This window comes from Elgaria multicarinata, chromosome 16, assembly GCF_023053635.1.
Source record: "Elgaria multicarinata webbii isolate HBS135686 ecotype San Diego chromosome 16, rElgMul1.1.pri, whole genome shotgun sequence".
Classification (NCBI taxonomy): Eukaryota; Metazoa; Chordata; class Lepidosauria; order Squamata; family Anguidae; genus Elgaria; species Elgaria multicarinata.
Window position 1 is genome coordinate 30,736,754 of NC_086186.1, and position 24,432 is coordinate 30,761,185.

Below are 24,432 nucleotides of genomic sequence, written 5' to 3' on the forward strand. Positions count from 1 at the left end.
TAGAAAATGAATTTCTTATTAAGCTTATTTGTCCCCATTGATGAAATAGAACACCAGATACATGAATCACCAGCCTAACTGAACTATGTCTGCAAGGGAAAACCTGTTCCTGGGGAAATCTTTTCAACATTTGCATAAACCTTTAAAATATAAGTAAACTGCATCATACCTAATGGTTTTAAAAGGGGATAAAGAAGGCATCTCTTCCTCCGGGGAAGGCGGTATGAAGTCCACATACTCTTCCTCATCCTCAAACTCATTGCCCATCAGGGGATCTTTCCACCCATCATCATGCTGTTTCTCATTTCCATTTAGCATAAAGCCAGCATCTTTCTGTACTTTAACAAGCAACAAAAAAAGTATTAGGATTAATGTTATATTAAAAGACACACTGAAAAAGATACAAGAATTCTCAGCCTTTTCTGTTTAGCAAGCAGAGTCAGTAGTTTCCTACAGTAACAGTAATAATACTTCAGTTTTCCCAGAACTTTTTCATTTACCACTCCTACTCCTGCACTCTGAATAAGCAAAGCTCTATAATAGCAACTGGAACTGTGTTTGGACATCTTGGCTCAAACCTACCAATATATATTAAGCCATTGAGCAATATATGTCCCACATGTGGAGTTACGTAAATTCAGCAGAAGCAAAGGGTTGTGTGTGCCAGGACCCATCCATGGCCTTGACGAATCTTGTGATTGAACCTTATCGAGGCATGTCTGTTTTCAAAATGTGTTCATTCTTTAACCACATGTTACAGTGGATAGTTTTGGTCTTGGATGATGAAGACCCAGGTTCAAACCCCCCATTCAGCCAGAAAATTTACTGGGTGACCTCAGACTAGACACTCTCCCTCAGCCTAATGCAACTCACATGGTTCTTGTGAGGACACTGTCCTAAATTCCTTGGAGGAAGGATGTCATGGAAAAAAACATGTTTGATAAGAATAATATCTTTCCATTACCTTCACTACTGACTTTATTGAAGTAGGCCACAAAAAACCTAAAGTGCCCAAGGCAATTTATTGCAGCAAACACAACAAAACTATTCTAGAATTCATCCCTGCTACATAAGGGTGTTAGGCTAGAAAGAGAGCCATTTACCCTTCAAAGACTCTTCCTTTTTGTCCCTCAAGGTACTAGCTACAGAAGTTGCCTCTTGATGATCTTCATCTGCAAAGTTTTCACAGGGGCTGGATGTTGGAGGATCAAGCCAGATGACGGATTGGCTCTCTGTGATACCTTGTTCCTTAAGTGGCATCTGTATTTTGCTATTCTTTTGAATACAGACTTCATTACATTCTTGGTTAACTTTTCCTGTGGTTTCCTTCTTTGATGACTTACTGGTGAAGACATTTAGCCTTTCTGAAGCCTTGCTAGTTTTTACAGACTGAGTGTCTGAAAACGAAACATATGATTTTGAGCATTTCTTTTGCTGCCCGGCTATTTCAAAGTCATCCATGTCATTCCAGACATCATCAATGTCGATAACTGAATTGTATGAACAGTTACGGTCTGCTTTTGGGAACTGGGGGTCACTTTGTTCACTGCCCACATCTCTTTCTTTCACAGGAGACAGGAAACAATCCAAAGAATTCAAACACAGCTCATTCGGATGGTTCTGTTTTCCTTTGTGTCCTTTCAATGTTCTTTCATGGAGAGAATTGATTTTGGTCTGCTTATCCTTAATGCTAGGGAAAGACACATACGGTTTTGTCAAGGATAAGTTAATATCCTTTTCCTTTAAGGCCACATCTTTTGTCCCACCTAAATATTCCACTGGTGTGCAGTTATCAAGAGAGGCTTTCTTTTTGAAAGTAAATCCCCTACAAAAAACAAAAAAACTGGTTTAGATTTTTAGTCATTCACTTTACAATGAAGTAAAACACAAAGCCAAGTCAGGTTAGCTTGCATTCCTCACCTCATCAGCTCTCCTCATTCCAGTACACTTCCTTCCGCTTCAAATACGTATTTGAATACTTCATACAAATATTCCAAATAACATATTTTACATCCACTTCCATGTCACTTACCTTGCTTAGATCTTAAAATTACATAGATTTGAGGCTTGACTTCTGCAATGCATTCTACATAGGGCTACCTTTGTGCCTAGTCTGGAAACGTCAACTAGTTCAAAATATGGCAGCCAGGTTGGTCACCAGTATACCTAGGGGTGATCATATTATACCAACTTTAAAATCACTTCACTGGCTGCCAATTAGATTCCAGGCGACGTAAAAAGTATTGGTTATTACCTTGAAAGCCCTATATGGTTTAGGTTCAGATTACCTGCGGGATCACCTTCTCCCATACCATCTTCTCCGCCCACTCAGGTCCTCTGGAAAGGGTTTACTCCAGTCAGCCACAACTAGGCTGGCAGCTGTTACCTACAGGACCTTTTCTTCTGCTGCCCCAGATCGTGGAATGGCCTGCCGGAGGAGATTCCACAGCTTAATGCACTCCCTGAGTGCATTAAGCTATAAAGACTAGTCTCTTCCGGCAGGTCTACCCAGATGAATTTTAAACCTAAGAATTTTAAGATGCTGTAATAGTTATTTTAATATTGTATTGGTTTTATATGCTCTTTTAACTAATTTTATGTACTGTATTTTATTTAGTGTTGTTCCCCACCTCGATCCAGAGGGAGTGGCGGGTAATAAATATATTATTATTATTATTATTAGATTCCCCACAGGTAATCCAAACACACCATGAGCCATACTGCAGATATGACCATGGAAACAATAGGAAAGGGATGCTATAAATTGCATATTTAATAAAACTTTTCTGTTTCTAAGATCTCCACATCCCTATGGACCAATTTTTACAATGCTATGGGACCTGCTAAGAAAGCAGGAGGAAAATAAATCCTATTCCAAGTGGTCTATAATTAATGTATAGAAGGTGCTCGATATCAAGTGAATATTGATTACCTTGATTTGCCTATGCACAGCCTGAGATTTATTTATTTAAAACATTTATATCCCACCCTATAGCATTAAGACCTCAGATGCTGAGCCATAAACAATCAATACTTACACAGCTTTTGGTTTGGGAAGTGTCAGTTTATTTAGGGTGCCTTTAACTGAATGAAGGTCAAGCTGCTTCTGAAGGTTGTTTTGGGGAACAGCTGCCATTCTATTTTCAAGGGGGGAAATGGAAGAGGACAGAAAACAAATGAAACCCAAGAAATAATTACAGCCCTGAAAAACATATGGGTACTTTTTAAAAATTAGCCAGTTACATGTTGGGAAAACTATTCACACAGACCACTACTTTGTTACCTCTACAGCACAAACACCTTTGCCTCTTCAACTAGAGTGGTATACAGAGTACAGATGTGAAGACCCGGGGTGAAAAAACAGGCATTTTTCAATTCCCCCACCCCCCCCAGGACCATTTTTGTTTTTTCTGAAAACTTGAAAAAACTGAACAGCTTTGGATTATAAAATATAAAATATGTCTTTTAGAATTTAAGACAAAGTATTTATATATTGTTACCTGGGTTTTACTCCCCACAAAATAAATTCTAAAAACGATGTTAGAAGAACACTTTTATAGAAAGACTAGGGATGTAAAATGTCTTGAAATAATGAAGCCATGGGGGGGGGAAATGCTTTTTAATCCTCTCTATAAGATTCCCAGCATAATTATTTCTTTCATTCATTAAAATTATTGATCTAAAGTATATTTTACTGATAGACATTTACGTTCAGTTTCCCAACATGTAACTAGCTACCATTGTGTATTCTTGAGAGTATTTATGCATTCTTGGAAGTTTAGGTTTTGTTCAGTAGTCTTGTGTTTCTGATGTTGCACCGGTAGTTCTTATCTATTCAGACAATTACAAATTTTACTTGTAATTTTTTAAAAAATAAGCGTAATCTTAGGAGCAAACTAAGTTTTACATAACATAATTTTAGGAACATAAAGGCTGCTTTATGTTCCTAAAGCAACCCCCCCCCACACACACAACCTGACATCCTCCGGATGTTTTGGATCAAAGTGCCCAGCATTCCTGTGCATTGGAAGTACTGCCTGAGGCTAATGGGAACTTAAGTCCAAAATACGGGGCGGGGAGGCGGGAAGAGAGCACCAGGTTGGGGAAGGCAACTTTATATCTGTAACGAGCATTAAAAGAAGTACTGCTTATGTTTCCATTTCCCACTCCTCCCACGACCGAACAGGAGAAGAAATCCTTCCTGGCCAGTGGACGGTGCTGAGGATCCCATCCAGCCGGAGACGCGCGATACAAGCAGGGCCTGCCTGAGGAGCCGCGGTGCACAGGGCGGGCACGGAGGAGGCCTCCCGCTCAGTCCTCGGCTTCTCTGGTTAGGAGCTCCGGGGGCGCGGGGGGGGGGGGAGGCTCCGCCAGAGGCGGCTTGGGCGAGGCCGCCCGCTCCGGAGGTGCGCGTGGAGGGCGGGAGGCGCGGTGCCCCCTGCCCGGGGGGCGCCGCGGGGGTCTCCCGTCCCGAGGGGGCCTCTGCGCGCCCCCCTCGCTCTGCCTCCTTCACGGGAGCTCTCCGGGAGGGGTCCAGACGACGTCGCCTTCGACGCGCGGCCCGCGGGAAAGGCCGCGCGAGGGTCGCAGCCCTCCGCCAAGAAGCGCCCTCGGCAAGGCGCGCCTCCATCCATCACCCGGCCGGCCGGGTCTCAGTGCGGCCCCGAGGAGGCCCCTCGCCGCGCCCCCCACCTGGCCGGCCAGCCTGCCCCCCTCGCCCCTCACCTTCTTTTCGGGGCGCCGGCTCGGCCGCCGCCCAACACACCGCCTCAGATTTGGCGCCTCCTCAGCCTCCCGAGCATCCCATTGGCTACGGAGAGGCCCCGCCCCCTCGGACAGGAAGGAGGCGGCTTCCTTCAGAGCGCTTCCGGCGCCCTCAGGCGGGCGGCGGGCCAGACCACTCCGGCCCGGGGGGGGTGGCGAGGGAGGGAGCAAAGGGCGGCCGGAGCCATTCGGAGGGCGTGGCGGGGTGGGAAGAGAGTGGGGCAGGTCCCCACGCCTTTCGCGCATGCTAATCCATGCAGATGAGGCGCTCGACGGCGCGCAAGCCCCTCCCTCCTTCCCCCCCCCGCTGTGTCCGTTTTGCACGAGCCCACAAGGTGCCTCGGTCTATAAAGCCTTTTATTAATGCCCAGTTTGAAGAGAGAACCTCAGTACAAAAATAATCAGGTTTGCAAATACAAATAAGCCTCTAAAAACCCCCAGCAGGATGCAGCCGCTGATGCAGCTCTGGACAGAGGCCCCCGAAGGCCCCCCGGGCTGCGCGAAGGGTCCTCGCGGTGGGGCTGAGGCGGCTCCTGGGCCCTCCCGGCGCCGCTCCTGGGAGCCTCGGACTCAAGCCCTGCAGCGCTCTGCCATCCAAAGCCTCCAAACAGCGCCCTTGCGGAGGCGGCTTCAGAGCCAGCAAGCACGCAAGCCACCCGGCCGCCTCACGCCAGGCCTCCTGCTCCAAAGCAACGCGAAATGCTGCAGGAGCGGGTCTTGCTCACGGCGGGTCTGGCAGCACCTGCAAGAGAAAGCCAAGGCTGGAGCAGCATTCCTCCAGGCGGGGGTGCAAAAATGCAAGCCGCTCTGGCTGCTCGGCCGTTTGCCAACTGCGCCCCCGAAGTACGCAGCCGCTGAAGTGCGGGTTGGGGCATCCTGGGGCCACTGGAAGGGGGGGGGCGTGAGGGAGGCAGGTCGGCAGTAGGACAGGCTGGACGTGGAAAGCAGCAGCAGCAGGAGGGCGTGGCCCCCTCAGCTGCTACTGCTGTGTGAAGGGCCGCTGCGCTCATTTGGCACATGCCGCAGCTTCCGTTGAAGTCTCGCTATCTGTGCTTTTTGCATTTCATTTCCCTATGCTTACAAACCCCACCATGTGGAGGATAGTACTTCATGCACTTGATGAAGTGGACTGCAGACCACACAAGCTTATGCCAGGTCAAGTGTGCCAGCCTTTCGGGAGTTACAAGGCTCTTTGTTGGTTCTGCAGAAGGAAGAAGTGGCACCGGGGTGTGTGTGTTGCACAGAGGCATAGCAGGGTGTGAGCATGTACCAGAAGATTAATATGTTTAAGGAACGGATCGTGATTTTAGGAATGTTGAGCAATACTGTTCAAAAGAAACGAGGTACGGAATGCACAGCAACTCCCCAGGGTTTGCCATGGCTGCAGAAGAGCCCTCCCAAGATCAAAGGCCGATGCTCAGGACTTCTGCTTCCGCACGCGCACACAGCACTACCTGCTCCCCTGTGCCAAAGTCCAATCCCACTTCAGACAAGAGGGACTGGATAGGATGCGCAGGCAGCCAGGCCACACATGTTCTTTCCACGTTCAATATAGAAGTACCTAAAAGGGAAAGCGAAGGTTTTAATGGATGGGAGTTTCCCATTGGTAGGTGACATACATAAGATGCCCTTGAACATGGTGGGTTCTGGGCAGTGTGAGGCATTCATACTGCTTGTTATCCACAAAGAAAATGGACCTGATCCACCCTGCCCACAATACGAAGCAGATTTAAGGCGAGGGCTCCTACTAGCCCCAAACCCGCTCTTGTTCCGAAGGCCACCTCCCAAATGTGTGTGCTTACAGAAGCCCTGGCCTCATCCAAATATTTAGGCAAGATGATAGTCCAGGTAACTCTCAAGAGTTTTTGGTCTAGCTTTGGAAGCCGGGGTGGGGGTGCTGACCACTACTAAATCTTGAATATTTCTGGCTGATTGATTCTAAAGCAAGTTGCCAGGGAGGACTTTGGCAGCTTTCCTGAAGGCGGAAATTATGCTCTGCCTTGTCCGATTCAGAACAGACAAGGACTTCTTCACACAGCGCATAGTCGAACGAAGAGGTAGCGATGGAGGATTAGACAAATTCATGGATGAGAAGGCTATCTGTGGCTACTATAATCAGATGCTGGAGAACGCTAGTGGAAGGACACCGTTTTGCTCATAGATCCTGCTTATGGGCTTCCTGGATGCATCTGGTGGGCAACTGGGAATGGAATGCTGGACTAGGGAAGTCTGATCCAGCAGAAGCTCTTATGGACCCGCAGCCTTGAAACAACCACGAGGTGGCACCACAGCACAAACTCAGAATCCCAAATAAGCTGAAGCAGAGATGAAAAAGAAACACTCACCCATCCATGCCCCAATAGGGACCCCAGGAATTTTTAACAATCCAGTAGGGAAGGCTGTTTTCTCCAAAGCCCACAGCCAGGACAGCATGATTGACTTTGTCTGGAGTTTTATCACATTGTGTGCTTTGGAAAGAAAAAGGCAAATCATTTTGTACAGTGAACAGGATATAAACAGTAACTCTTGGCTTAATCCATAATGCAGCCCTAATGTGCACATGTATGTGTGCACGTGTGCACACACACATACACAAACACACACATGCTTAGGATCTGCCACATCTCAAGATAACCACCTGGAGTAAACCCCCTGTTTGTAGTGCATGAAGTCTTCTGTCACGTCAAAGGCAAAGCTCACTGGATTGTACCTGCCCACAGCTTCCACCATGCCCATCTCATCATTCTGGAAGAAGAAAATCCCAAATGTTAGGATGCAAGGATTGGTGTGTCTTCGCAAGACTTGGCGATGGGACTCCCCAGGATGCAGAGACTGGTTAGGCTTGGACCCTGTTTGTTAAGGCAAAGGCCATGGCTAGACCAGGCCTATATCCTGTGATTGTCCCGGGATCATCCCTGTGCATCCAAACGACACACAGGGGATCCCAGGAGCAGGCAGGGACGACCCCTCCATTTGCCTGGGATAATCCTTAGGTCTAGCTAAGGCCCAAGAGAAGACATCACCACTCTGAACATATGCAAAATAACTACCTGTAATTAGCCCCCCACATATCTGAGATGCAGGACACTGCAGAGTCTCATCTGAGAGATTTAAGTCCTCAGGTCAACCTTCCAATGGAGAGTCAGTGAGTCTTTTAGTCACTTCTTGTGAAAACAAGATCATGCACCTCCATTTTTCATATGTGGCCGGGGAACAGGAGAAAGATTGGGCTCTGAGAGCCCTCTTGAGGGAAGCAGAATTTTGCTAAAAGCACAACAGATCAGCTAGCACCATGAAGAGAGCAAGGGATGGGGCGGGGGAAGGGGGGAAAGGTGGCAGGAGAGGCCAAATATCTCAGAAACTGAGTCCAGGAAAGCAGCTCTTGTAGCTCTGGAGCAAAGCAAGGGATTCCTGACACCTGCTCAGTACAAACAGGAAAGAGAGCCCCAACCAAGGGGCAGAGAACAGGAGCTGCTCACCAGTGTAATGTTGACAACTTGCTTGACAAATGCGATGGCCTTCTGGGGATTGAATTGGCAGGTGCCGTTCTGGTCATAAGACAAGGAAGTGCCTGTTAGAGCCAGCGGAATAGAAAGGGCAGTCTGCCACAGGTCATGTAATCACGGCAACAATACCTTTGCACGATAAGGATACGTGTCCTCACCCATGAGCCCTCTGTTATACAGGATGTATTCAAAAGCCTGGCTGGGGAGGCCCCTGGCAAGGGAAAACAGCAACAAACAGCAAACATCACCTGCTCAGAGTCAGTTTCTCTTGCGATGAGAAAAGCAGAAGAGCAAAGGAAATGCAGAAAGGGCGCCGAGCTGGGAAGCTTCGCAAATTGCTGGGGAAATGATCTGAGGGAACCACAAGGTACCACTTACCCACTACACCCATGGTTGTTGAAGTCCTGGGCACAGTCGACCAGTTGCTGCTCAGCCTGGATGAGGCAGAGGGAGACGTTTGGTTCCATGCATGCACAGGGAAGTCCCCTCCCAGCTTGACTTCCTCTGACTTCCTTAGTCAGTCTCTAAGGATGCGGGCTGAGCATCCTTGGAGACTGACATTCTTCCACAGCCCTTTGCCTCCCACATATTCAGCATTTGAGAAATTACACGTATGGTATCCTATAACTGGCCTCAGCAGGGACTGGGATTCCTCAGGCACTGAATCCCTCAAGAGGAAGTGAAGTGGCAGAAATGGCAGCCGTAAGCCTAAGAATGCATCTGGTTACGATGAGACTGGTTCACCCCCAATATAGGGAGAAGCCTGCCCCTTCCGAAACCTGCATGTCTGTTCTCTTCCGTAGCCTGCCTTTGACAAGAGCAAGGCCTAAACCAGCAGCATCAAGAACCTCTGCTTCCCCCACTCTTTGACCAGGTGTTCCTGGAGCAGGCAGTTGCACAGGCTGACAGGCCTCAGCAAACAGCCCTGGCTGCTTCTTACCCCAGATGTGGCCCAGACATTCCAAGGTTTCAGGGCTTCTGAAAGACCTCCTCCTGAATGAACCTGCCCAGAGCCCTCACTCATCACCCAAGGTCCTAGTGGGGACTTGAGACAGGGCCTTCTGTATAGCAGCAGCAGCCTTGCTGGGAAGTCCCTGACCAGGGAGGCCAGACTGGTTTCCTTGTTATTAGCCTTTAGATGGCTGGTGAAAACAATACCGCTTTATCAAGCTTTTAGCGATTAAATATGCTCTTTGATTTTAGAAGGTTCGCGCATTTTATTGCAGTGTTTGTATTTTATTAGTTTAAACTGGATTTTCGTTGTTGTATTTTATTATTTTTACAGTTTTATTGTAAATTGCCTTGAGTGAATATAATAAAAGGATTCAGAAAGGATGGAGTTCAAAAGGGAAGCCTTACCAGGTTCAGTAGCTTTCCTGTTCCTATGGCAATGGCAGACTCCAAACAGCCAGTGGTGGAGAAAGTCCAGCAGCTGCCACAGGGACCCTGGGGGTGGGGTGGGGGGAAAGAGAAGCCACTCTCATTTGACATCGATAGGCGGCTTGTCCTAACACAGCCTCTATCTGCAAGATGCCCAAGAAAGCCAGTGATTGGGAATATACAGGGACCGGTTCTTTACCTGGTTTTTCACTGGTGTCACGTAATTCCCTTTCTTCCTCCAGTCAATGGCACTCGGATAGGGCCCAGCATTGCTGATAAAGTTGCCCCTGGTGGCTGAGCAGTTCTGAAAGGAAGAGCAGAGCCCTTCTCTAAGCCAGCAGCTGAGCCTGAGGGAGGCAGATGCCTCTCTGCCTCACCCCCTCCACACAGAGGCCCCCCAAGTGCCCCAAGAGTCAGTTTGGCCAAATCGGGTTGGCTTGCAAGATGACACGATGAGGTGCAACAGGAGCAAGGAACCTGGTTGAGCCTCTATTCAAAGCTGACTTCTGCAAGGTCAAGATCTCTGGGGTTCAGCCTCACATCTGCAACTTGACTTTACGAAAGCTGCCTTATCTCAGGGTCGTGGCCAGGGCGACCAAGGCCCAATTCAGACATGATGCTGGGTTTTTCTATGCAGCACTCCACATTTAAACTGGGCACTCAGCCACCATGCATGCAGCACCCACCTTGCACATGGATCCTTGGCATGCCAATGCTGCATGCATAGGTGAGGGAACCTGGGATGCTACATGGGTATGTTATTGCCCACCCAGTGTGACACAGAACTCGGCCTTGAGGTAATACATGTGAAACTTTCTGAGCACTTAAAAATGCCAGGGAGAGAGTGAGAGAGAGCACATGATGTGCATTATTATGAAGGAGAGCTGTAGCTCAACTATGGGTGCCCAAAACATCTTCTGTGTGTGCCTGTCCTAAGGGTCTGAATTCATACTTTAGCAATTCATTATTGATAAATTAAGAACGACATGGATTCCTATCATAGAATGCATCTGCTTTCAGTATTAGCATCAAAAAAGGCAAATTGACCTTATAATAGCCCATGAAATTGGCCTTATATGGCGGGAGCAGGGCAGATCAGCTCCATCCAGATGATGATTGAGTTAACCACGTTCTCTCGTTTGCTGTTTCCTTTCAACTTTTAATTACGTTGCTTTTACTTTGTATTCTAATGTTCTTGTATTTTTATTCTGCTTTTTGGCCAAAGCAGTTCATCCGAACATAACATACCACTTAATTTTAAAACCATCTACCCTGCCATATTCTCCTTAGAAAAGACTGAGCAGTTTAATTCTTTTCTTGTAGAGAAGAGTGCCGTTCCTGGATCATGTTCAGATTGGGGCTGCATCCTGCCCACTGAGGCTGCTATCCTTGGTACGCTTATCTAGGAGAAAGCCCCATTGAACACAGTGGATCTTACTTCTGAGTGAACATGCCCAGGATTGCGCTGCAAGTCCTCAAGGGCTCCTACACTGACACACACACATATGCCTTTACCTGGGGTTCATGCCAGAGGTACTTTTTCCTGAATTCTGTGAATGTCATGTCTGAAAACTGGTTCAGCCCCACTAAAAGAAAGGAGAGAAGAGTCAAGACAGGGCATGATCCAATAATGTTCCAATTCTTTCTCTTTTAATTTTTTTAATGGGAAATTTCTCAAAAGCAGAGCGCCTACTTTGGAAGGTGTGATTGCCAGCATTGTGTTTATCAATTTGCTGCTTATTGTTAATGAAGATCTGAAACCGCTGATGGTACTCTTCCTCCTCCGGGCTGTATTGTTTTTTGTACTGTGAAAAAGAGGAAAAAGCTGCAGCTGAAGAATAGAGAAGTAAAAGTCCACTGTGGGTTTATTTAGAATGAGACGCCCCCTCCCCCTTGGCAACGCAAATTCTGTATACCAACCACAAATGCTTCTGGATCCCCCCCCGCTCCCCCCCATCTGAACTACCTGTTTCAGTCATGCAATTTGGTCCTGGAAATTGGGGGGTAGAGGGGGGGGACCAAGGACAGATCTACACCAAGCAGAATAAACGGTTTGAAGACTGTCTGTGGAGCTCTGTGTCCTGGGCCCCAGCAGTTGTCCCTACTGTTATAAACCATTTTAAAGCAGTAGTATAGATCCTGCCCAGGATGTCATGGCAGTGCCATGCATGGGCATGAATTGGAGGGCCACCCCCCTCAACCCTCCTCAGAGGGGAAGGAGACCTTCCCCCCTTCAAAAAAAAAGGGGGGGCAGTGCCATCTCGGGGGGGGGCGTAAAGCCATTTGCTGTTTTCTCTAATTGTGTAACAAAAGGAGGTATCAGTGTGGGTCAGGCTGAATAAAATGTCAGTTCTTGTGAAATATTTAGCATTTGTTCTGGTTTAATCCCAATAGGTCCACAGTGCTTCCTCCGTCCAGGAGAGCCCCCAAAATGCCCCTGCTGGGTCTCATCAAAGAGGAACTCAGCACCTGCCTGCCCTCACCCTGCTGGCAGGACTGTGGTTCTTTCCAGCTCACAAGGCTGGAAAGCACCACATCCCCCTCCGGGCTAGGAAAGTCCCTTTGAGCACAAAACCAGGGGAGACTGGTCCGTGGGGAAGAGAGGCGGGGAGTCTGGCGCCACACTTTCGGAGACCCGCCGCCGGGGCACTTGGGACGAGCTGCTGCTGCTGCTGCTGCTGCTGCCCGGGGTATGGACGAGCCAGAGGGCTTGCTTTACCTGCGCCATCCATAACTTGAAGGCCAATTCCTCTGTCGGGGGGGAAAGAAGAAAAGACCGCACGTAAGACCAGCGAGGGACGATGCGACCCCGCGCTCCCTTCTCCCTGCTTGCCCGCGCCCCACTGCACCCATCGGGGCGGCTGGCTGCTGGCCGCGCAGCCCGCGGTGCGCGACCAGCCCACGGGAGAGCGCCGGCGCGGCCTTCCGCAAAGCGGGGCGGGCTTTCTCCGGCAAGGGCGCTGCTGGCACGGCACGGGGCAAAACGCAGCCCGAGCTCGGGAGAGCAGTCCGGCTCCGGCGGCAGGCTGGCCGCGCAACCTGGCTGGCCGGAGGGCGACGCGGAGCCGCGGCCGCCCAAGGAATAAGGGGTGGGGTGGGGTGGGGTGGGGTGGGAGAGGGATCCCAGGGCGGGGGAGGGTGGCGCCCCTCGCCCAACTCCAGCTTCCGCCGGCGCGGCCCGGAGACCGGCGCCAGAGCCCCGCCTGCCCGCCCGCCTGCCCCGGCAGAGGAAAGCGGCTGGGCGGCCGCCGGGAAAGCGAAAGCGAACCCTGGGCAGCTCTAGAGGCCGCCGCCGCCGCCGCCGCCTTCTCGCCCGCCGGCGCATCGCAAGCCTCGCCCCGGGGCGGCGGCTTAAGCGCTCGCGCATCCCGGGGCGAGGGGCAGCCACCGCGGAAGAATCTACCCGCCGCCCGCGCCGTACCTCGGCCGCTGCAGAGGCAGCCGCCCAGCGCCGAGCACGCCAGCAGCAGCAGCAGCGCCCAGGGACGCATCCTGCCGGCCCGCCTGCCTGCCTGCGGGAGGCCGTCTCTCTGGGGGAGCGCTGCAGCCTCTCCGGAAGACTGCGTTGCGGGCGGCCTGGGAGCCTCGCCTCCAGCCGGAAAGCCCGGCCCCTTCGAGCCCCGGGGGCGGGGAGGAGGAGGCAGAGGAGGCGGCCCGAACCATATCCGGCGTCCAGCACGGCAGCTGCACTCTACCCATGCTCAGAAGCACCCCCGGCGCCGCTCAAGCCGGCTCGCCCCTAACGCGGGGCTTACGACGTGCCGCCTCCTCCTCATGGAGGCCTTGCAAGGCGCGCAGGGCCATCAAGCCCCCGGGGCCTCCTGGGAGCCGCTGCTCTGAAGGGCCAGAAGGTGCCGGCCTGTGCAGGCGGGCACGGGCAGAGCGCGCTCCAGTGGCGGGCCTAGACACCTGCCGCCCTCCAGTGATCTACAACAATTCCAAGACCCTTCTCACTTGGAGTATTGCTGAGCCAAGTATCCCCCACCTTGTAACTGTGCATTTGGTTTCTTTTTCCTAGGTATAGGAAAATTTCATTTCTGTTGTTTTCAGCCTAACGCTCCAGCCTGTCAAGATCACTTTGAAGTTTGCTTCTGTCTTCCAGGGTATTAGCTATCCCACCCAATTTTGTGTCATCTGCAAATTTGATAAGCGTTCCTTGCACCTCCTCGTCCAAATCATTAATAAAAATGTTGAGGAGCCCTGGGCCCAGGACTGAGCCCTGCAATACCCCTCTCCTTATCTCCCCCCTGTATATCAAGGTACCATTGATATAAGCACTCTTTGGGTCCGATTCTGTAGCCAACAGTGTCTAGTTGTTCCATCTAGCCCACTTTTAGCTAGTCTGCTGCTCAGAATGTCACGTGGTACTTTGTCAAAAGCTTTGCTGAAGTCAAGATATATTATGTCTACAGCATTTCCACAGTCCACAAGGGAGGTTACCCAATCAAAATATGTGATCATATTAGTCTGACAGGATTTGTTCTTAACAAATCCATGCTGGCTTCTAGTAATCACTGCATTGTTTTCAAGGTCCTTAGAGATTGACTTCTTTATCATCTCCAAAATTTTCCCACAGATTGATTTCAGACTGACTGGTCTGTAGTTCCCAGGTTCCTGCTTTTTGACCTGTTTGAAGATAGGGACAACATTAGCCATTTTCCAGTCATCCGGCACTTCACCCATGTTCCATGATTTTGCAAAGTTAATAGACAGCGGTTCTGAGAGTTCTTCTGCCAGTTCCTTTATTACTCTAGGATGCAGTTCATCAGGTCCTGGAGATTTGAACTCATTCAAAGCAATTAGGTGTTCCTTGACCATTTGTTTATCAATCTCAAGCTGCAATTTCTTGGAAGGGCCACTTTTGGCAGAATTTGCCTCCCAACAGATATTGCAATAATTGCCTGTTCTGGATGGGGTTGCTCTGCCTCTGAAAGAACAGGTTCGTAGTTTGGGGGTACTCTTAGACCCATTTCTGTCGTTGGAGGCTCAAGTAGCTGCCACGGCTCGGAGTGCCTTTTACCATCTTCGGTTGGTTCGCCAACTACGGCCTCTCCTGGACAGGGATAGCTTGACCACGGTGGTACAGGCATTGGTAACCTCAAGATTGGATTACTGCAACGCGCTCTATGTGGGGCTGCCCTTGAAGCTGCTCCGGAAGCTGGAGCTAGTGCAGAACGCTGCAGCTCTGCTGTTGTCTAGAGCTGCCCCTTTCCAGCATGTAACTCCTCTGCTGAGGGAACTGCACTGGCTGCCTATTTGCTACCGGGCCAGGTTGAAGGTTCTTGTACTTGTGTAAAAAGCCCTAAACAACTTGGGACCAGGATACCTGAGAGAGCGCCTTCTCCCTTACCAACCTGCCCGGTCACTGAGGTCATCCGAGGGCCTGCTCCTGGTGGTTCCACCTAGATCCATCCTCCGACTGGAGTCCACCAGGGGAAGAGCCTTCAGCGTGGTGGCGCCTCTCCTGTGGAATTCCCTGCCTCTGGAGGTCAGGCAGGCTACAACCTTGTACTCCTTTCGGCGCCTCCTGAAAATATCTTTATTCCAAGAAGCCTTTCTTTAACATGCAGCCTTGGATTTCTGTTTTTTGCTTCTTTTTAAATTTTGTTTTAACTATTTTATTCTGTTTTTATTTTCATTTTACCTTGTACACCGCTCCGAAATTTTTCAATGGGGAGCGGTATATAAACATTCTAAATAAATAAATAAATAAATAAATACAAATTAAAACATAAACATTTAAAATACACGACAAAATTGTAAATCATTAACATAGATGAAGGACCAGATTATTCTCCAAAGGCCTGCTGGAACAGAATCTTCCTAATAGGAGAATGTTTGCTGAAATTATAAAGAACTCCCTGGAATTTGTCTTGGTCAATACTAATGATAAAGCGTCGCTGAGGTAACCACAATTAATGTTATGATAATCGAAGATCGTTCTGTTCTGCTGAACTGTTAATTAACTGAGAGTGATTTACGTATTACTGACGCATGCAATGTTTCAAGTTTTGTATATAAGACCATTTGATTTGGTAAGAAGTTGTTCTCACTTGGATAACCTTCCAAGTGCTGCTCACTTCTCTAAAGAGCGGAGACTCTGTCTTGAGAATTCTTGACTCCCACTTAAAGATCCTGAACAACGGGGGGGGGGGGGGAGCGCTCATTCCAGATCCCCCCACATCCCCAATCCTTCCTAGCAAAACAGGCCAGCCCACATTCTGCATTCTCTCTGCCTCCCTCTTGAACACTCACACATGCAGCATAGATTATATTTTCAGGTCTGTACACATTTACAAAGTCATCGTTCACCCTGAGATAGAATAGATTTATTAGCAAGAGGTAATCAGGAAACATATATTTTTACAAAAATGGAAATTTTCTTTTCCCAAACAAGCTGTAAGTTGAAATTTTTCAGGTCTTGAAATAGAATTCTCATACCAGTGGGTATTGCTTACAGCAAAAGATTTCTGGTTTCAGTTACTGTGGAGCATGCCTGCCACTCAAAAATTCACCTGGGTTTGTTTACTGTACAATGTAAAAAATACATGATAATATTCACAGAATAAGCACTACATTACTATATTCCTGCTAGCAAGTGGTTAGACAGGATTACAGTATATGTAATAAAAACACGGTCATTTCCCCCCCACCCTCTAATTCTACATTATTGTTACTAAGAAGTGTCACTGTGCCTACAGACAGAGCATATTGACAGAATCCTCCCAGGAGGGAAATGCAGCAGAAATAACCCCAGATATGGTTCGTCTCCCCCTCAGGGCATTTTGGTGCCCAGGGCAGAAAATCTAAAAGGTGCCTTCCCCGCTCCCCCGCCAACACGCACCCATGTCTATGAGAGGCACAGAGCACCAGGGAGCCCTCCCGCGCGAGGGCACGACCCCCCCGCAGGTTATAGCTGCCCGCCCGCCTCCCCTCTGCCACTAAACGTCTCCCGCCCCACTTGACTTCATGGAAGGGGCACCTTCGTGATGTCTCCCCTGCTTTTCCTTGACTTCCAGAGGGCATCCAGAGGGCACAGATATCCATTGACAAGCCATAGCCAACCACGGGCGTCCTTAGGAGGCTGCAATGAACAGCCTGGCAAGGGGCCCTAGCTCTCTTCCCATGCTCAGAGGCTTCCTGGAGGCTGGTTTAGTACAACAATGGCTGGTGCTTCTGTCCCCTCCAAGAACCAGTGTTCTTTTTTTAAATAAGGTGTTACAAAGCGATTAAGAGCAGCAGTTTAAAATGACTTGTTTTGGGTGTCTGTGTGTATGTGTGTGTGTGTGTGCTCAGTTTACCCTGGCTAAATGAAACATCATGCCCGAATTGCAAAGCCCAAGATAACAACAGTTCCTCGGGCCAGAGGAGCGTGAAGAAAGGCTCTCTGTGGGATACGGCACGAGCCCACGTGGCTTTTCCTATGGCCACCCCCTCCGTCCCTCCCCCCACCCCTGCGCAAAGAATCGACCACAAAGAGAACATCGCTTAACATAAACCAGGACCACAATCAACAAAGTGGTCAATGCCAGACTCCCCAGGACAACGCAAGGACGGCTAGCCAGGGTCTAAGGACAAAGAGAGCAGGGGCAGTGTTCTGGGAGAAGCACATAGCAGGAAGTCAACCGAGGATTCTCAAATGAAACAAACAGCTGCTATGTACAATATGATACATGGTGTACATTGCAGGATCCAAAGGCAGCAGCTCTGGCCTCAGGTGGGCAGCTTGGGCTCTATTTGGAGAGATGCCTCGTAAAGACCCTCCTCGTCCATCACAAACGACTGGTCTAGGAGGTACTGCGTGACCTAGAAAAGAAACAAAATCTGTGGGGTGAAGTAGTTCAAAGCAAGGCCTCAACTCTGGGCAAAGCAGCTGGTGGGGGGGAGGGAGGGAGCTGCTATCTGAGGACCATAAATTGCTTTAGCAGTATGATGGTTAATGCATTGCCTGAATCCTCGCACTGGGATGTGACAAGACAATGTTCCTTTTCATGGTCTTTATATCTCTTTATGGGAGCTGATTTATTTATTTATTTTAGAAAAAAGCTCTTTAAGAACATTAGAAGAGTCTTGATGAATCAGACCAAAGGTCTATCTAGTCCAGCATTCTGTTCACAGGGCTGGGGGGGTGGGAGGGGGGCAGTGGGGCCAGTTGGCATGGGCCTATGATTTTGAGGGGGCTTACTCCAAGTCCCCCTGGGCAAAGTTGCTTGATTTTTCTGTTGTTGGTGATGAATTTGCCCAAAGAAAAGCATGTAAAGCATTTCTGAATGTGAAGAAGTGATGTCTTAGATACATCTTGAATAAAAGTGCTTGCCATTACTTTTTTTTATAAATCGCTCTAGTTCATATGTATTTGGAACTGATTAAAAAATGCTTAATGAGCAGTTTGAAATGGGGCTTACATTTCCCATCTGGCCCAGGCCTATTACCAGCTTTGCCCGGCCCTGTCTGTTAACCAAGTAGCCAACCAGCTGTCAATAGGAAACCCACAGGCACGATGTGAGTGCAAGAGCACCCTCTCGCCCTCTCCCACACTAGAGGCCTTCAAGAGGCAGATGGACAGCCATCTGTCAGGGATGCTCTAAGGTGGGTTCCTTATATGTCCTTCCAACTCTACCATTCTATGTTTCCCAGCAATTCCGATACTGGAGGTATCAGGTCAGGCCATTGATAACCTTCTCCAGGAATTTGTCTTAACTCCCTTTTAAAGCCTTGAAATTAGTGGCCATCACTACGTCTAGTAGTAAGATTATGCACTGTGTCAAGAGGTACTTTCTTTTATCTGTCCTGAATCTCCCACCAATCAGCTTCATGACCCCGGGTTCTAGTATTTTGAGAGAGGGAGAACAATGTCTCCCTATCCACATTCTCCACACCATGCGGCATTTTGTACACCTCTACCTTGTCTTCCCTTATTCACCTTTTTTCTAAGCAATCACAGCTTGGTTGGTCACTGGTAGTTCAGATCCCATCAGGTTATACTTGAAGTTGGGATTTTTTGCCCCAACACCCATCACTTTACATTTGCTTACACGGAACCTCATTTGACATTTTGATGCCCATTTTGCTTCTCCCAGTTTGGAGAGATCCTTTTGGAGCTCTTCACAACATCTTCCCTAAATAATTTGGTATTATTACATGCCCTCCTCCTGCAAGGCAATGAAGCTTTGAGGGGGAACCTTCTCACGGGGGTGAGGATCACAGTTGTAGGGGGGGAAGCATTAACCTTCCTTCCCTGTGCAATGTCCCCACCCACCACTCCCTCTGCAAGGCCATTAAACTGAGAAGAAGCCTCCCATTGGAGCCAATGGACAGAGTTGCCTGGAAATGCCTCTGGTGCGGATGTGGCATGCTTCCACCTATGCTGTACTTGTAAATTTGTAAATAAATCAAACATTACAAAAACACTGTAAAGTCTCCAGCACTTCTCCTCCCAAAGAAGTCAACTGCAGAGATACGGCTGCTGCTGGAAGTAGAGAGCACATCATGCACCCCCTCCCAGGGAGCATTCAAAGATACATGCTCTAGAGCACCTTGCATGACCCTCAAGATACCCTCCAATGGAAGTGACCATGAGACCGCTAAGCTTCTCCAGGATCAGGTTGTTTAGGGTGACCCTATGAAAAGGAGGACAAGGCTCCTGTATCTTTAACAGTTGCATAGAAAAGGGAATTTCAGCAGGTGTCATTTGTATATATGAAGAACCTGGTGAAATTCCCTTTTCATCACAACAGTTAAAGCTGCAGAAACTATACTAGAGTGACCGGATTTAAAAGAGGGCAGGGCACCTGCAGCTTTAACTGTTGTGATGAAGAGGGAATTTCATCAGGTTCAACGACAAACGACACCTGCTGAAATTTCCTATTCAATATAACTGTTAAAGATACAGGAGCCCTGTCCTCCTTTTCATAGGGTCACCCTAGGGCTGTTTCTACCCAGCTTCAGGCATTCTTTTTATCCCAGCCCTTTGGAATGAGCTGTTAGCAGGCATGTGCCCTCGCCTCAGTGTGACGAGTGCAGCAAAATCTGACCCCAATAATCTGCAGGGAACTTACCTTTGCCTGATGTTCTATTTTGTAGGCTGTTTGCTGAAACTGCCTGATCTCGCGGATGATGTGGGAAATCTGTGCAGAAGAGAAAACCAATCAGTGCGTATCTCAACAGGGGAAACACCCAATGCCCACGAAGCGAAAGGCGGCACGGAGGCATTTCACATCCTTACGCTTGCTGGGCTCGTCAGGCTGATGGGCCCTTGTAAAGGTTGCCCTTTATCCCTGCCCCAAACCAGGACTGGGCAGGGAAGCAGCTCACCATCCTCATTTTGGAGAAGTTCACGAGGCCGTCCTCGGTGTAATTGGGGGTGCCCTCTTCTATGAAGGCCAGGTCGGTTAGATACATCCCAAGGTAGGGGACACAGGGTGGATCACAACTGAGAGGAGGGAAAAAAGAAGAAGCCGTCCAGTGGATTTCATATGACAGTGCAATGGGGAAAGGGCAGGAGGAGGCTGATTCTGGAAGAGTTCTCTTGGGCCGCCTTCACACAAGCAATGATCGATTACAGGGTCGGCGCAAAACGTTTCGCTGCCTGAGGCAAGGTCAAGATGGCATCCCACTCGCCCACATGGCCCATCTACCCCTGTCATTCCAACGCCTCACTCTGCCTAATGATAGGGCCAGCCCTGCTCAAACATCACAGGAAGCGCTTTTATATCACCACACACCATCTCTGGTAGTTCTGGGGGTCTGTTGGTTTGCATGTTTCAGTTGCAAATCGTCAAGTGAGGAGACCTTGCCTGTGCAAAACAGCCCCACAGCTTGCAGGCTGCTGCCTTAAGGAGTTCTGGATCCCCACGGTTTTCGGAGTGGGTGGCTGCTGAGCCATTCTTGCCTGCCCTCTGAGTGGGGCAGCCTCCTTCCCTAGAGCAGTTTCACGCCTCACTTAGCCTGCTCACAAGGAAGTGCCAAAGGACCTGGCCTGGAGAAAAGCTATCACCCAGCTGTATGGAATGCAGCCAGGCCAGCTTCTAGCTGGGGCTGCTTGCTGTTAATCTGGTGGTAAAAGGGTTAAATTATGCTGCAAGCAGAAGGCTACTTCAAGTGAAATATGGTTGATCTGATCTGGAATGAAGTGGCTTGAGTGAGGGTTTTGGGGAGATTTACAAGAAGACTCCCTAAAAAGACCCCAGACTCATATCTGAAATAGTCCCAGAAGTATATTCCAGACCCCTGAGCCATGGACATGAAGACCTTGAAGTTTGATTCTATGTTAATCAATGTTACACCATTAATTAAGACTTTAGCTAAGAGTTACAGGACTGTCTTTGAAGAAAGAAAAAAACCTCACAGTGGACGCTTTACAAGTGGTTTCTCAGAGCACGGTCAAGGCTACAGTATGCTGAAAGAATGTGTGAGTGTGCTGGCAGAGAGCTGAGCATGCTCAGATGATGTCCACTAGGAGGGGAAATTGTTTTGAGATCTTGTGGTGGCACCTGCTGATAAGAAATGTCCTCACTCGAAGTTGAGCGTGATAAGAAGAATACTGAGCAAACGGGACACCTGGGATATGACCTAATATGTCCAAAGAGGAACACGAGTTCAAAGAAGATATGATAGATATTAATACGCCAATCAAGGTAAGACACCCAGATGGCAACCATGGTTAGTGAATGGGTGGTCTAATCACTTCTTCATGCCAATTGCGATTGGAAGATGGTGGTCTCATCATTCATTGACCCCCACCTTTGAGCCAGAACAAATGTGTAAAAGCACATGTAGCAGAGCTGTAAGACAGAATTTTGTTATTTTATTTTATTTTTTTAGAACTTCACCTCGGACGTTTGGAGTGACGCAGTTAGGTAATTCTGAATCTCTTTACAATTTTTAGACTTTGAGACTTAGAATATCTCCCTGAAAGTTGGGATTTAGGACTTAGATTTATTTTCTGAAGCTGGAACTCGAAATTATTTCCAAATCTTAGAAGTTCTCTAACTTCTGCTTTTACTCTTCACATGCCTAGAAGAACTTCAGTATAGCTTTTAGATTCAGATAGTAAGCTAAGAGAAGGCATAGGGAGGGTTAACTACAATGCTTGAGTATAGCGAAAAATCTAGTTTAGTATAATTTAGCTTTAAACCACAAAGAGTAAACAAAAGCGGATAAGGAGGAGTCATAACAATGCTTGAAACTCCAGCTGTTATCTTATTAGCTAAATTTGTAATACCTGCTTTGGCAATTGCAATTCTTGTACTTGTATTTACATTTCATTCTCTTTTCTTGTAACCACAGAGAGAGAGCTTGTATACTTATACAACCACCATGCCAATTTGTTTAATTCTGCAATTTTTACAATAAATAAATTCTTAATTACAGTCATGTCTGTGGTGATGCTTATCGGCTGGGATTAAATGTTTGTCTATTGAGCAGGGGGTTGGACTCGATGGCCTTGTAGGCCCCTTCCAACTCTGCTATTCTATGATTCTATGATTCTATTTGGATTAGCACTGGTTACCCACTGGAGTGTTTCAGACCCATTTGGTGTAGGTCCTGAGGTTAAAAAGGACAAAATGTACACTTGCCAGCCAGAGCACCTCCTCAGCTAGTCCAGGCCCAGCCCAGCTGGAGATGGCCAGCGAGGTCCTTTTGTCCAGCCCCATCTGCTGGGACGTGTTCCAGGGGGCTGCTTTTGGGCTCCTGCCTTTCAGGGGCTTGGAGCAGGGGAACTGAATGGGCTGAGGTTGGGTGCTTTAGATTCCCACAGATGTAGCATGCTCTGGAACTCTGTAGATGCCTCAAATGTCATGCAGGGCTTCACCTTTCCCAGTCAGAATGTGAATGACAGCCACGGCGGCATGGCTGCCTGACAGGAACTTACTTTTTCAGGGCTTCTCTCAGGTTCTTAAACCGGCCCTCTGAAGACACCAACCGTTGTAGCTTGTCAATCAGTGCTTTTGTCTGTAAAGAAGAGAGGTAATTCTGCTACAAAGGGCAAAGGTCTACGTATCCCTTCTGAATGAATGACTGAAATTCAGGGCAAGGGGGCAAATAAAAATACAAAGAAAGCCCATACTTCTCTCCAGCCCATGGCGCTGGCAACTCTCACAGAGCTGGCATATACTGGGGCTTAATTCAACAGCATATTAAAGGTTGTTCATTGAACCCAAAGTTCTCCAGGTTGCTTGTGCACGTTCCCCATGAGTGGATTCCTGCATTGAGCAGGGGGTTGGACTCAATTTATTATTCATGTATTACATCAATGGCCTTATAGGCCCCTTCCAACCCTACTATTCTATGATTCTATGTAGCCAAATTTGTTAGCTGTCTGATGCTGATAAGGGTGCAATCCTCATGTCATAAGTTACACAGCTGCCTAATTTCCTCTGCTTGCTTTGCAGTTTTATCTTGCTAGGGAGATGAAGAGGGACTGCTAGGGAGATGAAGAGGGAGATGAAGAGGGCCCTCTCCACCTCCTGCCCCCAAGTGCTGGAATGTTGGGAACCCTTAGTCATAAGAATGTCAGAAAAGGCTATACAAGGTTGAGGTGAAGCCTAACCAGTTTGGCTTCACTCCATGGGGCGAATGTGTGAGCTTTCTTTGTATTTTTAATCTGTGCCCATTTTCTAGTAATAAACTGTCATTACTTTTAAAAGTGGTCTAGTTTCATCCTGGTAATCCAAAGAGTATAATTTGACTGAGCCCTGAATAGTTCAGCCCTCCAGAATAATTCAGAGATCTACTTCCTGCCAACCCCTGGCCTACAAGGCCCCCTCCAACTCTACGGTCTCCAGAAAAGCCTCAGGAAATCCACACTGAACACATTGGCAGTGTCATTGCATGCCATTTTTTTAAAAATAAAACCACCCTAAACCTGTCTGAAAAGGGTGGGTGACAAGACAGTAAGTACTGGGATGCAGGAAGCTGGCAACAACGTCACCTGAATTCTCTGCCAAAACTGAGGATGGCACCTGGACTAAACTGCTCATGCGGAGGAAAAACCCCAGGCTCAAAAGGTCCAGCTGCACTTTACAAGCAAGGCTATGTAACAGCGGGACTCTGATCTTCTCTTTCAGGAGGAACAGCAGCTTTGGGAACGTGCTACGTCAGGTGGAGAAGTGAGGGGAATGTGTAACACCCATTGATTCCTCTGTGCAAATGCTCCCCCTCATTCATACAATCAAGATAAATGGAAGTTTGTGGATGGAAGTTTGCTGTCCTTTGTTGTAGTTCCACATTGAGGCACCCTGAGCATGTAAGGTGAGTAGCTAAAGTTAGTTGTGGCCCAGCTATCCAGGAAAACAACAGCATGGGAACCATGAAACACCAAGGCCCCCAAGCCCCAACCTAGCAACATAAAACTCTGAAAGCCCAGCGATGCTTGGGCATTGCAGAACTTCCCCTTGAGCACCCACCTGCTTGGACACCTTCAGCCATGTTTTCTTCAGGCGGAAGATGGAGCTGCGGTTGAAGGCCGAGGAGATTTCCAGCACCGCGTTGTAGTTGTGCAGGCACCGGCAGATGTCTGCCACAGCCACCCACTTCTCAATGGCGCTCACCCTAGCAGTGATGTCCTCGTTATGGAGGATTTCAGAGGCGATTAGATTGCTGATCTGTGGGGGTGGGGGAATAAAACCCAACAGTCATTGGAACTGCCTGTGTGCAGTGTAAAATGATCCTGTAGCCCTTCACTCAGACCGTTGCTAGACGAGGTTTTAGCCAGGTGCAAGGCCCGGGCTCCCTGCTGTGCGTGCAGACGACGCACAGGGGATCCCGGGGTCAGGCCTGG

At 48.6% G+C, this 24,432-nt stretch overlaps 3 protein-coding genes across 3 annotated transcripts in view; all 3 read right to left on the reverse strand.

Moving 5' to 3' along the window:
* The window catches only part of BLM (BLM RecQ like helicase), a 28,194-nt gene extending 25,058 nt beyond the window's left edge, over positions 1-3,136 (reverse strand). Inside the window, exons 1-3 of the mRNA XM_063142745.1 lie at positions 3,039-3,136; positions 1,104-1,825; positions 170-338 (exon numbers count right to left, since the gene is read on the reverse strand). Coding sequence (XP_062998815.1) covers positions 170-338; positions 1,104-1,825; positions 3,039-3,136 — 989 coding nt within the window. The remainder of the gene's footprint in view (positions 1-169; positions 339-1,103; positions 1,826-3,038) is intronic.
* A 1,967-nt stretch (positions 3,137-5,103) lies between these two features.
* CTSH (cathepsin H) lies at positions 5,104-13,187 on the reverse strand. The gene is made up of 13 exons (XM_063142761.1): positions 13,072-13,187; positions 12,370-12,401; positions 11,344-11,455; positions 11,166-11,236; positions 9,850-9,954; positions 9,630-9,716; positions 8,649-8,704; positions 8,400-8,481; positions 8,244-8,312; positions 7,403-7,509; positions 7,110-7,232; positions 6,219-6,325; positions 5,104-5,506 (listed from the first exon to the last, which is right to left on the reverse strand). Exons 1-12 carry the CDS (start codon positions 13,139-13,141, stop codon positions 6,250-6,252), a joined length of 990 nt encoding a protein of 329 aa, XP_062998831.1. The 5' UTR covers positions 13,142-13,187; the 3' UTR covers positions 5,104-5,506; positions 6,219-6,249.
* A 3,916-nt stretch (positions 13,188-17,103) lies between these two features.
* Positions 17,104-24,432, reverse strand: part of RASGRF1 (Ras protein specific guanine nucleotide releasing factor 1) — a 60,109-nt gene continuing 52,780 nt past the window's right edge. Inside the window, exons 23-27 of the mRNA XM_063142764.1 lie at positions 24,059-24,256; positions 22,525-22,604; positions 19,965-20,082; positions 19,709-19,777; positions 17,104-17,456 (exon numbers count right to left, since the gene is read on the reverse strand). Of these exons, the coding sequence (XP_062998834.1) occupies positions 17,364-17,456; positions 19,709-19,777; positions 19,965-20,082; positions 22,525-22,604; positions 24,059-24,256 (558 nt within the window). The 3' untranslated portion in view covers positions 17,104-17,363. The remainder of the gene's footprint in view (positions 17,457-19,708; positions 19,778-19,964; positions 20,083-22,524; positions 22,605-24,058; positions 24,257-24,432) is intronic.